General features: G+C 38.8%; 1 protein-coding gene across 1 annotated transcript in view; it reads right to left on the bottom strand.

Annotated features, from left to right (window-relative positions):
* Nucleotides 1–1985: 1985 nt before the first annotated feature.
* Nucleotides 1986–13568, bottom strand: part of LOC133618577 (integrin beta-1-like) — a 51593-nt gene continuing 40010 nt past the window's right edge. The window contains exons 12-16 of the mRNA XM_061979072.2: nucleotides 12793–13031; nucleotides 10845–11067; nucleotides 10532–10764; nucleotides 7424–7590; nucleotides 1986–3280 (exon numbers count right to left, since the gene is read on the bottom strand). Of these exons, the coding sequence (XP_061835056.1) occupies nucleotides 3215–3280; nucleotides 7424–7590; nucleotides 10532–10764; nucleotides 10845–11067; nucleotides 12793–13031 (928 nt within the window). The 3' untranslated portion in view covers nucleotides 1986–3214. The remainder of the gene's footprint in view (nucleotides 3281–7423; nucleotides 7591–10531; nucleotides 10765–10844; nucleotides 11068–12792; nucleotides 13032–13568) is intronic.

Raw genomic sequence — 13568 nt, 5'->3', positions numbered from 1 at the left:
CTTGTTTATCAACAACTTTAGCATTTTATTCATTACATTTTGAAGCTCTCAGAAGCCAAGTTATGTTATATTCCTTAAGATTTATTTATACAAGTTTGAAGTATCAATTATCTAAACACAGTTTTGTTTGCATATTTTCAGGATATATATATGCCCATCCATCCATTTTCTACCGCTTATTCCCTTTGGGGTCGCGGGGGGCGCTGGAGTCTATCTCAGCTACAATCGGGCGGAAGGCGGGGTACACCCTGGACAAGTCGCCACCTCATCGCAGGGCCAACACAGATAGACAGACAACATTCACACTCACATCCACACACTAGGACCAATTTAGTGTTGCCAATCAACTTATCCCCAGGTGCATGTCTTTGGAGGTGGGAGGAAGCCGGAGTACCCGGAGGGAACCCACGCAGTCACGGGGAGGACATGCAAACTCCACACAGAAAGATCCCGAGCCCGGGATTGAACCCAAGACTACTCAGGACCTTCGTATTGTGAGGCAGATGCACTAACCCCTCTGCCACCGTGAAGCCCAATATATATATGAAATACTTGACTTGGTGAATTCTAGCTGTCAATATACTCCTCCCCTCTTAACCACGCCCCCCCCGACCATGCCCCCACCGCACACCCCACCTCCCGAACTCGGAGGTCTCAAGGTTGGCAAGTATGTCTTATGTGAAGTGAAGTGAATTATATTTATATAGCGCTTTTCTCTAGTGACTCAAAGCGCTTTTACAAAGTGAAACCCAATATCTAAGTAAACCAATGTGTGTTGCACCGGGAGCAGGTGGGGAAAGTGTCTTGCCCAAGCGCACAACGGCAGTGACTAGGATGGGTGGAAGCGGGGATCGAACCTGGAACCCTCAACTTGCTGGCACGGCCACTCTACCAACAGAGCTATACTGCCCGTGAGACAAAAACCGTGGTTAGAGTGTCCCCCATGAGATTGGTAGGTTGTGAGTTCAAACCCCGGCCGAGTCATGCCAAAGACTATAACAATTGGACACATTACCTCCCTGCTTGGCACTCAGCATCAAGGGTTGGAATTGGGGGTTAAATCACCCAAATGATTCCCAAGCACCACTGCTGCTCACTGCTCCCCTCACCTCCCAGGGGGTGGAACAAATGCAGACGGTAAATTCACCACACCAGTGGTACTTTAACTTTAAAATGTTTTTTCTTTTTTAAAGCATTCTAAACAGTAAATAAATGCGAACAAAAGTCCGCTTACAACGGAGTCGCTCTATTCCGCCTATAAACCCTCAAACACATCCATTAAGGTTTTATTTACATGATGTATGTATACATGAGATGTTATAATTATATTGATGTATTTATGTCAAAAACACATCACGACATTCACTTTTTTTCCCCTCAACATTACTGATTATTACTCACTGCAGACTTTATGAGAGCCAACAATCACAATAAGACATCACTTACTGTACAATGTCTGCTGGTGCCGACTGATAGAATCCCGTTTTTGTTCCTTTTAGATGAAGAATGAGTCATAATCCTCACAAAGAAAAAAGGGGGGGGGGGGGGGGGGGGGTGTAGAACCAAGCGTCTTTTCGTGTCATTTTTCACAATTCCGGGTATAAATTGGCTGTCAAGGTGTACCAAGTTGCCAGATTACATCCTCGTCCTTCTACTATCCAGGTGAGAGGCATGATTTAGGATCGACAATAAAGTTTGACGAGCAAGGAAACAGCTGACCACTCGATGATGTACAAATAGGCACACAAGCTTGTGATCACGGCGCCACTATAGTTTGTCTGTGTTAGCACTACTCAGTGGCCTAGTGGTTAGAGAGTCCGTCCTGAGATCGGTAGGTTGGGAGTTCAAATCCCGGCCGAGTCATACCAAACACTATAAAAATGGGACCCATTACCTCCCTGCTTGGCACTCAGCATCAAGGGTTGGAATTGGGGGTTAAATCACCAAAATGATTCCCGGGCGCAGCCACCGCTGCTGCCCACTGCTCCCCTCACCTCCCAGGGGGTGATCAAGGGTGATGGGTCAAATGCAGAGAATAATTTCGCCACACCTAGTGTGTGTGTGACAATCATTGGTACTTTAACTTTAACTTTAATATCACTAATATTCAAGTCACGAAATGTAAATGGAGTATTGTTGGCGCTTATTGGATGTTTATCAGATTTTATTGGCGGAATAGAGGACCTCCTATTGGCTCCGTTGTAAGATTACTTTTATTTAATATTTAGAATGCATTTTTTTTTAAAACACATCCGTCTTCATCTTTCATAATTATTAACGATAGGCAACATTTCCAAAAAAAAGTGCAGTTCCCCTTTAATAGAAAGATAAACAGCGTTGAAAAAACGTATGCAAAAATAATTATTTAATTTTTTTTTTTATTCAATAAATAATTAATGAAGTACAAGAATGGCAATTGTGGATGTGTAATTTTTCTTAAAAAAAACATTTTGAAAAGAACATAAAATGGAATCTTTCGGTCTTAACATTTAAAAAAACAAAAACATTGAAATAAATCTAGAACATTCCCCTAACCCCTGATCTAGATGACAATCGTTATGTCCTGCGACTTTACATTGCCATTGAGTTACTAATGTCAAAGAAAAAGAAATAAAAGGCATGTATGTGAGTATTTGGCAATGCTGTCAAGAGTTAAGGACCTGAGTTGGCTTTGAAAAAAGTAAAAGGTGGCACTAAAGACAACAATAAAAAGTACATCTGTCTTTTCCTTTTCAACTGATTGTTGCATGCTGGGAAACAAGCACCCGTGCTCCGTGAACATTAATATGGCTTCACACAGAACCCAAACATAACACTTTAGCTCCGCAAGGGACAACAAACACTACACTCATTTTGCGTACACATCTGTTGGACCAGAATCTTTCTTATGACATCCAGTATCAACTTCTTATAAAAATGACTTCACAAAAAAAAAGAAAAAAAACATACGGTTCCGTACCACACACATTTAAAAGCATTTAAAACCATACAAAATAGGAATAAAAGCCCATACATAGACAAGACTGTACACAATGGGGATGTTGCATAGCCAGAGTTATTGGGACCAAATGAAATAGTAGGACTAACATTTGGTGAGCAGAAAAAGTATTAAAAAGTGAGAAAATTACAGCCTGCTGCCTCCCCTCATTCAGACCAGCCCAGGTTCTTTTGCTCCTCCATACAGTGTTTCCATGGCAGAGAAGACAGTGCTCCATCATTTGCCTTCGTACCTTGGATTGACCACCGTCGTAACAGCACTTTTGTAGATGGGATTCTCCCCCTGGAGGACAGAGAAGGAGATATGCTCATGTTAATACTTTAGTATTATTAGCCAAAACTCAACTAATATAGTGTTTCCCATCAATCTGTGGCTGACCGCCACAAATACATTTTTGGCGCTACCTGTTCACCCTGCCACATAAAACACATCATAATGGGACTGTCTGTCGCTACAACTTTGTACAGCTGATAGCCTCATGAGTCTGTTTCTGAACACATATTATTCCTACCTGGTCTGCCAGAGAATAAGAAGACATAGCAGAAGGGATCAGTGTTGCCTACTTATATTTACAGAGTATTATCTAAATCAGACCTGGGCAAATTAAGGCCCGGGGGCCACATGCGGCCCGTTGAGCTTTTCAATCTGGCCCGCCGGACATTCCCAAAAATTATTCTTACATCTTTAAGATGGAAACTGTAGCTGCCATTATTATGTGCAGTCATGTTTTCTAATGACCATAAGTCTTGAACTATAGAAAGTATTTCAATGGTTGGAATCTGCACTTATGGATAATATACCAGTTACTATGGTCATCTAATTAGTTACTATGGTAAACTAATTAGTTACTATGGTAATATAATTAGTTACTATGGTCATCTAATTAGTTACTATGGTAATCTATGTCACAGCAGCTCAGACGAGGCACCAAGCAGTGTGGGTGGGAAGCGTTTCCACAGATGCGGAAGTAGATTTTCACAACAAAGTTCTAAAGCTTAGTGATATATAGAATAGAATAGAATAAAAAGTACTTTATTGATCCCTGGGGGAAATTCAGCAAATATCAGATTGTAGGTGGGTTTATTTTGTACCCTTCGCGTTCATATTTCACTGTTTGTTACATTTTTGTTGCGTTTCACTTGATTGTAAGATATGCCGATCGAAAGGGGGTGTGACATTCAGATTTTGTCAATATTCAGTGTTTTATCGTTCATAGAAAAATAAAAAATTCCAATACGTTTTTTAAGGCGGTCTGTCATAACGCTTTTAGCATTCAATCAGACATTATTGTGAGGTTTTGTATTAGTGTTCCCATAAATAGATATACCGGCCCCTAGACACATTTTTTTTCTCTAAATGTGGCCCCCCCGAGTCAAAATAATTGCAGAGGCCTGATCTAAATGGTGTTTTTCGTGACATATCAACATTTCGAGTAAAGAACAACAGCCTTCCAGCGTGTATTCTTAGGTTATTTAAATTAAGAGGAGGAAAACTATAATTTACGGGGGATATTGATCTTTGAAATAGGTAAAGTAAGAACGAGTATAAAATACAAATGCATTTCAGTTTTAGGAGTTAAATGGTGGAACAAGCTCAGTGATGAGCTGAAGACATGTAGTTCTTTGTTAAGGTTTGAGAAAACCTTGAAAGGTGAAATAATTGAAAATTATAAAATATAGCAACGATTACTTTCATCACATTGATTTTTTTTAACGATGTTCCAGGCAATCTAATTTTCAGTGAATGTATAGGATAGGCAAATATAAGCTTTGGCTTCAGCCTATTCCTTTTTCGGTCATTATTTTGCTTTTCTTTTTGTGTGTAAATGTGTATGATTGTTAAATATGTATAATCTGTGCTGTTAAACTGGTCACACAAAATGGTTGATGGTTGATTGTATGACCGAAATAAACTTATTTCATTCATTCATTCATTCATATCCAAGCACTGTTCCGGTCTCATTTGACACCGTGTAGATTTTGACATGTAAGCACGTATTGCTCTTCTCAACAGGAAGCCCAGCCCTCAACCCCAATCGAAAAGCAATAAGTGGCACCTCCCTCTTGCTTCGGACATTGACAATAAAAGTGACAAAATTAAGTTAAGTTTTTGTATTTTTAAGCAAATTTGTTTTGCTCCTCATAATTTTTGCTCCCTTTTTTGTCTACCTGAGTCATGGCCAGCTAGGCAAATTAAGACACAATCCACCCACCACAGAAAGATTGCAGTAATATGCTATTAATATTCAACCTCCAACTCTGTGATCGTCTTTCCTGTCTTTGTCTCATAGGGACATGCAGTACCAGCTTGTGGACAGTGGGGTGCAGATCGCTCAGCAGCTTCCATTATGAATTAGGCCCTCGACCTGAAAGATGCTCAAGGGCCTATTTGCGGCACTGAGATGATTTTTAAATAGGTAATTTAAACAAAACAAAAGTAGAAAAGTACAACAAAGGCACAATGTCTGAAAGAAAATTGTGAAATGTTGTTACTAATAACCATAACACAGCATTGATTTTAAACATACCATTTTTTTTTTGTCATTTTACTAATTAAAAAAAACCCAAAGTGGCCACAAACATCCCTTGCTTTTTTAAGTCCAAGGCTCTCAATGGAAACAAGTTTGAACACACCTGCCAGGGTCTGTGAAGGTTTCAACAAGTCAAATTTAAAACTATTGGAAAGAATTTTAAACCATTTTATATCCATACAAACAAAAAAAGTACAAAGATAAAGGAAAATCAGAGGGCCAGAATGAATTGTAAGTATATGAATTCATTCACTGCTGTTTCTCATTGGAAAACAAAATGGTTAAACTAACTAAAGACACCAGATGACTATTATAAACTAATTTAGAAAAAAACCCAGGCAACATCATAACAGCCATTTTTCAGATTTGCCATGAACTGTGTTCTTGCAAAAGGTGCTTGGTGCTTGATATCAAGTGTTTTCATGTAACAACAACAATGGTCAAGGAATATATTGACTGTGAAAGGGACTGTTAGCATCTCTACCAAAGCTGAATGGTTTACTTTTGCAGTGTTTTGTCAGAATTAAGCAAACAGATTAAAACAAATACTGTACTAATCTGCACAAAGTTGTGACAAACAGAGTTCAGACAGAGCGACTGTCTGAAAAGAAAGAAGGCTTGCAAACCTCAAACAGAATTTGGATGTGAAAAATGTGGATAACTTTCAAATGTGCTCAGCTCATTTAGTATGAATACATTTTTACCTGTTTTTTGTGACTTTTGTAAAACATATTTCTACTAAGGAAGGACTATTTTTATCTAAGTATGACAAGATGACATTCTCAAATCTTCCTTGTTTTCCTCACCCAACCATAAACTAAGTGTAAACACTAAACAGACAACCTTTATAGCTTTTAATGTCAGTTGCTGTATAGACTTGGAGAAAAGATTAGGCATTAAAAGCTGACCTGAAATTATTGGGAATAAATCATATAAATGACAGTATATATGAGAATCAAGTTTAAAAAAAAAAAAATACTGCTGTGAACACTACTACCACAGAGAAATTAGCATATGCTTACTGTATGTAATAGTAAGGTTTCACTAGTAAACATCTCATATTGATCTCCTTTGGTGGGGTTAAGTTGATCCTTGCATAGTTGTGCAAGTATTAGTGGCATTTCAGCAGCTTTTGACACAGACTTATCCCGGATTTTTGACTTTTACATCATCAATCCGTTCACTTTCACCGCAATGTTAAACGCTTTCCTCCTCTATAGCTTCACATCCAGGTCCTAAACACTTCATATGTTTCCATGCACTGGCATTGATCATGCATTACATTGATCGTTCTGGAGCCACAAATCGTTGAACTTACACTTACCCATCTGATGCAAGTAATTTGGCTTTGTTGTGGCCTTTCATTTACCTTCTCCGCTGCTATGCTAAGCTGTAACAAGAGCGCTGCGCGCACACACACCAGGTCGTGCTTGATCAATTCTGACCGGGCAGCACAGGTAGCCTACTTGAGTTCCGTTTTGTAGTTACGTTATAGCGTTCTCAAAAATCATAATGTTTAAAAGCAAGTCAGAAGTTTATGCATGTTTTAAATTAAAGTTAATAGATTTTTAAGACTTTTCAAAATTGGATTTAGGACCTTCTATAAGATTTTAAGGTAATTTTAGACATTTTTAAGCCTTAAATTCAATGTATTGGATTGAAGACTTTTTAGGACGCCACTGCTCTGCTTAAATTGCAAATGTCAGCATGTTTTTCATTTTTCAAAAAATAGATTAAAAAACCCAAACAATAATACATCAAGGAAGACATTTTTATGTCAACCATGTTTTTTTAACCAATGAAGGGCCCAGTGTATTTATGTGATGCAAGATGTCCCCATGGCAACACTTGCTAGAAGAGCCTACGTGGTATTCCGTCATCAAGGAGCGACTCACCGTGTCCCACTTGGCGTTCATCTTCTCTTTCTCGAACTTGGCGAACTCTCGGCGGTCGTGGATGATCATGAGCAGCTTGAGGATGAGCAGCAGGGCGAGGCCAATCAGCACGATGCCCGCCACCACGCCCGCCACGATGGGGATGATGTCGGGGCCTGCTGGGCACTCTATTTTATATTTAAAAAAAAAAATTTATTAAAAAAAAAAACAACTGGAAAGTGTAATTACACTGAATATACAGTACATGCCAAAAGTTACTATGACACCTGTCAAAGTGAAAACCCTTTCAGGTGACTACCTCTTGAAGCTCATCGAGAGAATGCCAAGAGTGTGCAAAACAGTTATTAGAGCAAAGGGTGGCTATTTTGAAGAAACTAGAATATAAAACATGTTTTCAGTTATTTCACCTTTTTTGTTAAGTACATAACTCCACATGTGTTCATTCATAGTTTTGATGCCTTCAGTGACAATCTACAATGTAAATAGTCATGAAAATTAAAAAAACACATTGAATGAGAAGGTGTGTCCAAACTTTTGGCCTGTACTGTGTGTGTGTGTGTATATACATATATATATATATATATATATATATATATATATATATATATATATATATATATATATATATATATATATATATATTCACCATATATATATATATACACAGTATAGTGAATGTACAAATAAACACCATGTATGCTTATCATTATTATTACTATACATCAATATGTATTAAACACTGATTAGCAAAGCTAAAATGTACTTTTCTGTTAAATCTATCTTATTAACCCTGCGCTCGTACTACGTTTTCATGAAATACTTATGGACACATTTCCTCTATTGTCTAATGTGGCCGACATACAGTGCATCCGGAAAGTATCCACAGCGCTTCACATTTTACACATTTGGTTATGTTACAGCCTCATTCCAAAATGGAATGAATTCCTATTTGTCCTCAAAACTTCTACACACAATACCCATAATGAAAATGTGAAAAATATTTTTTATAGAAATATTTGCAAATTTATTTAAAAAAAACCTAAGAAATCACATATATGTAAGTTTTCGCCGCTTTTGCCATGATGCTCAAAAGTAAATTTAGGTGCATCCTCTTTCAACTGATCATCCTTGAGATGTTCCAACAGCTTAATTGGAGTCCACCTGTGGTCAATTCCGTTGATTGGACATCATTTGGAAAGGCACACACCTGCCAATATATAAAAAAGGTACCACACATGACATACCAAGAATGAAGTGGAAGGAATGGTCTGTAGGCCTCTGAGACAGGATTTTTAGAGGCCTACAGAAATTGGAACAGAAAAATATCTGCTGCCTTGAATGTCCCAATGAGCACCGTGGCCTTCATCATCCGTAAATCAAAGAAGTTTGGAACCACCAGGACTTTTCCTAAAGCTGGCCAAACGTCTAAACCGAGCGATCGGGGAAGAAGGGTCTTTGTCAGGGAAGTGACCAAGAACCTTATGGTCACTCTGTCAGAGCTACAGCCATCCTCTGTGGACGAAGGAGAACCTTCCGCAAGGACAACCATCTCTGCAGCAATCCACAAGGCCTCTGGTATAGTTAAAGCTAAAGTTAAAGCACCCATGATTGTCACACACACACACAAGGTGTGGCATGGCCAAACGGAAGGCATTTCTTCGTACCCGTTTGCCAAAATGCACCTGGAAGTCTTTCAGGCCATGAGAAACAAAATTCTCTGGTCTGATGAGACAAAGATTGAACTCTTTGGCATGAATGCCAGGCGTCATGTTTAAAAGAAACCAGGCACCACTCATCATCAGATCAACAACAAACCTACTGTGAAGCACGGTGGTGGCAGAATCATGCTGTGGGGATGTTTTTCGGTGGCAGGAACTCTGAGACTAGTCAGGATAGAGGGAAAGATGAACACAGACATCCTGGAAAAAAAAACCCTGCTCCAGAGCGTTCTTGAACTCAGACAACGGCCCTAAGCACTCAGCCAAAATATCAAAGGAATGGCTTCAGCACAACTCTGTAAATGTCCTTGAGTGGCCAGAACTCAGACTTGAATCTCATTGAGCATCTCTGCAGAGAGCTCAAAAAAAGGTTGCGCACCCACACTTCCCATCCAGCCTGACAGAGTTCGAGAGGTGCTGCGAAGCGGAATGGGCGAAACTGCCCAAAGATAGGTGTACCAAGCTTGTGGCATCGTATTCAAAAATACATGAGGCTGAGTACTGAGCTAAGGCTGTGAATACCTATGTACGTGAGATTTAATTTTTTTATTTTTAATACGTTTGCAAAAATTTATTTAAAAAAACAACAACTTTTTCATATCCTCATTACGCTGCAAAAACTGAAATCTAAGTAAGATTAAATATCTCAAATAAGGGTGATATTTGCTTATTTTCTGTGTGATAAGATCATTCTTCTCACTAAGCAGATTTTATGTTAGAGTGTTTTACTTGTTTTAAGGGTTTTGGTCCTAAATTATCTCAGTAAGATATTACAGCTTGTTGCTGAGATTTGATGACCTATATTGAGTGAAACATGCTTGAAACTAGAATATCAACTGTTGCAAAGCTGTGTCATCAACACTCACAAGTATACAACTGCTTTTTCAAAGTAATAATTTCTTATTTCAAGCATGAAAAAAAAAATCATGACTTTGACACAATTGTGTCAAAGTCAAAACAGATGACAGCCAAATGGACTTTGCTGTTTTATTTTCAATGAAACAATAGAAAATACGTACTCATATAGTAGTACAGTTGTTAGTAGTGAAGATATACTTATTTTAAGGTATTTTTGGGTTCATTGAGGTTAGCTAATTTTATGTGTTTTGGAAAGTCTTGACAAGCCACATTTTATTGTTCTATTGGCAGATCATTTTGCTTAGTTCAAATAAAATACCCCTCATTTTATTTTATTTTTTTCTTGTTTTTGAACACTGACTTTTTGCAGTGTATAAAGTATTATGTGTAGAATTGTGAGGAGAAGAATGAATTGATTCTATTTTGGAATAAGGTTATAACATAAAATATGAGAAAAGTGAAGCGCTGTCAATACTTCCCGGCTGCACTGCGGTTATCATCAGTGACGTTCTAACAAATCATCATTTTGTACCCAGCATCTCCACCACGTAGACCTCCTTGGTGTCGTTCCTGATGGCGAAGGTGTAGTAGAACCAGCAGTCGTTGGCGTCGCGCTCCTTGCAGTGGGTCAGCGGGAAGCTCTGGTCGGTGGGTTGAGGCATCTTTGTACGGTCCTTCACCTTGATAAACACAAAGTCGCTGCAGTCGCGCTCGCACGTGTCCTTCTTCTCGCCGGCCTGGAAAACTTGACACTGCACACACTCCCTGCGGACACAAAACTTAAATGCTTTCAACCGTCACGCCGCAGCGCCGACAAAAAAGGCAAGAAAGCGAGTGTGCCTCACTTGTGCTCGGCGCAAACCCCGGGGCAGGTGGGACAGATCTCGCAGGTGGGGCCTTGGAATTTCGGATTGGTGCATTTGCAGATGCCGCAGTCGCATGTGCCACGCCCGTTGCAGATCTGACCGTTCTTGGCCAGGCAGGTGGACGTGTCCAGGGAACAGTCGCAGGCACTTCCTGTGTAGTTGTCGTCGCAAATGCACACACGGCACTCGCAGCGCCCGTGTCCTGAAGGCACACAGCAGGACTTGGTGACATACAAAGCTTGCTAAGCTCCCAAATCTATTATCATGCCAACTTGATTAGACTGGGGAACCACACTCCTGCTAGCAGCTACACAACAGCTAAGCACACAAGCTAGACATACGTCCTTAACTGAAAAATAGTGCAGTCTAAAAGATGGCGTTTGTGTTTAGTAATTATAGATGCAGATTACTCACAGATACTAAGTCTCCAAAGCAGAAGCTTATTAGAAAGTATCCTGTGACAAATTCGTCTGCATCATTCAACTCACTGAATCATGACAAAGCTTAACTTAATAAATTATTGTAACCACTAGATGTCACAAAAAACAATTACCATTCTACTTCAAGTTAAAAACAGCATAAGTCCATTCAAGATGGTTAATAATAAATAGGTTAGTGTTTTTATCTCTGAATAATTTTACTTGCTCAAGCCTTTTCTGACACACTACACGACGACAGAGCAGCTAATGGACAATAAAGAAGCCTTTGATGGTTTTTATTTCTATAATTATCATTATTACTATTGTTAGTTATTTTGAATTGTAACAGTAGAACAATTAGACAAAGTGTTTTTACTCCTATCTAGGGTCTACTTTTAAATCTGTTTGGTATAAAACGAGTAAAACACTAATCCAGTTTTTGTTTTTCAGTTGTTGTTGCAATCCTGTGCTCTTTAAGGTTAAAGTGACAGGGAACACAAAAAGCCTTTTGCTGTAAAATGCACAAAAAAGCCTGCGAAATCGTGGAGGACTGATTTTTGAATTGACTCCAAAAGGGAAAAGCGGTATGGATGAATGGATGGATGATTTTGTCTTTCTATTAATTTCTATCAAAACGACCTTCATCAGCATGGAGAACAGCAGAAAGTCTAATGTAAGTTTCTTTAAAGCAGAACAAGACAATCATAATGAAAAAATCTGGTGTCATTTCTTTCAAATGTAAATTATATTACCGTATTTTTTGGATTATAAATCGCAGTTTTTTTCATAGTTTGGCTGGGGGTGCGACTTATTCTCTGGAGCAACTTATGTGTGAAATTATTAACACATTACCGTAAAAATATCAAATAATATTATTTAGCTCATTCACGTAAGAGACTAGGCGTATATCAGCAATCGTCACACACACACACGTCAATCAATAAATATTTGGCGGGGGCGGGTCATGGCAGAAGTGCATTGTGGAAAAAAAAGATGCTACCTGTTACTACTTCCGTACCTATGAAAATTGATCATTTCAACATTGGCGGTAACTTATAAAAACTGAGAAGGGCTGAACAAAAATGGCACCGAAAAGGAAATCATATACTGCAGGTTACAAGCTGGACGTAGTGAAATATGCAGCAGAAAATGGCAATCGAGCAGCAAAAATAAAGTTTGGAGTAAGCGAGAAACTTGTAAGGGACTGGCAAAAAGCAGAAGCTACTCTTACTGAAATGAAAAAAACAAAAAAAGTTAATCGCGGGCTTAAAAATGCGACTTATACTCCAGTGCAACTTATATATGTTTTTTTCCTTCTTTATTATGCATTTTCGGCCAGTGCGACTTATACTCCGGAGCGACTTATAATCCGAAAAATACGGTATTGTACTCACAATTAAAATGAAACCCAAAATAACCAAACTAAGAGGATGAATTGTATTTTTTCCAGTTAAGGCAGTAAATTCAATTGATTTCCTTGCATTGAAGACTTGCTGGCAGGTGTGTACCTCCACAGAGCTTGTTGTTGGAGCGGTCGCAGTTAAAGTTGTCACAGTCGCAGTACTTCCCAGTGTAGATCTCGGCGGCATTCTCTCTCTTCTTACACTCGCAAGTTCCGCACACGCAGTCGCCGTTGTTGCTGCAAATGTCGGTGCCGTTGTCCTTCCTGCAGTTGGCGTCCAAGTCCTCCGTCCGCACCTCGTCGGTGCTGCATTCGCAGAGGCGCCCGATACGCCCTTCGTTACACCTGGAAGGCAGCAAGCAATCAGTACACTGCAAAAACTGAAATCTAAGTAAGATGAAATATCTCAAATAAGGGCGATATTTGCTTATTTTCTGTCTGATAAGATCATTCTTCTCACTAAGCAGATTTTATGTTAGTGTTTTACTTGTCTTAAGTGTTTTGGTCCTAAATTATCTCAGTAAGATATTACAGCTTGTTGCTGAGATTTGATGACCTATATTGAGTAAAACATGCTTTAAACTACAATATCAACTGTTGCAAAGCTGTGTCATCAACACTCACAAGTATAAAACTACTTTTTTAATGTAATAATTTCTTATTTCAAGAATGAAAAAAAAAAACATGACTTTGACACAATTGTGTCTCATAATTAAAACAGATGACAGTCAATACGTACTCATATAGTAGTACAGTTGGCATAGTACAGTAAACTGACAGATAATATTTAAACATTTAACATGTAATAACTGGGATTTATATAGCGCTTTTCTAAGTACCCAAAGTCGCTTTACATGTAGAACCCATCAATCATTCACACCT

This window comes from Nerophis lumbriciformis, linkage group LG19 (assembly GCF_033978685.3).
Source record: "Nerophis lumbriciformis linkage group LG19, RoL_Nlum_v2.1, whole genome shotgun sequence".
Taxonomy (NCBI): Eukaryota; Metazoa; Chordata; class Actinopteri; order Syngnathiformes; family Syngnathidae; genus Nerophis; species Nerophis lumbriciformis.
The sequence above is the reverse complement of the archived record's forward strand: the minus strand, read 5'-3'. Positions and strand labels throughout refer to the sequence as shown.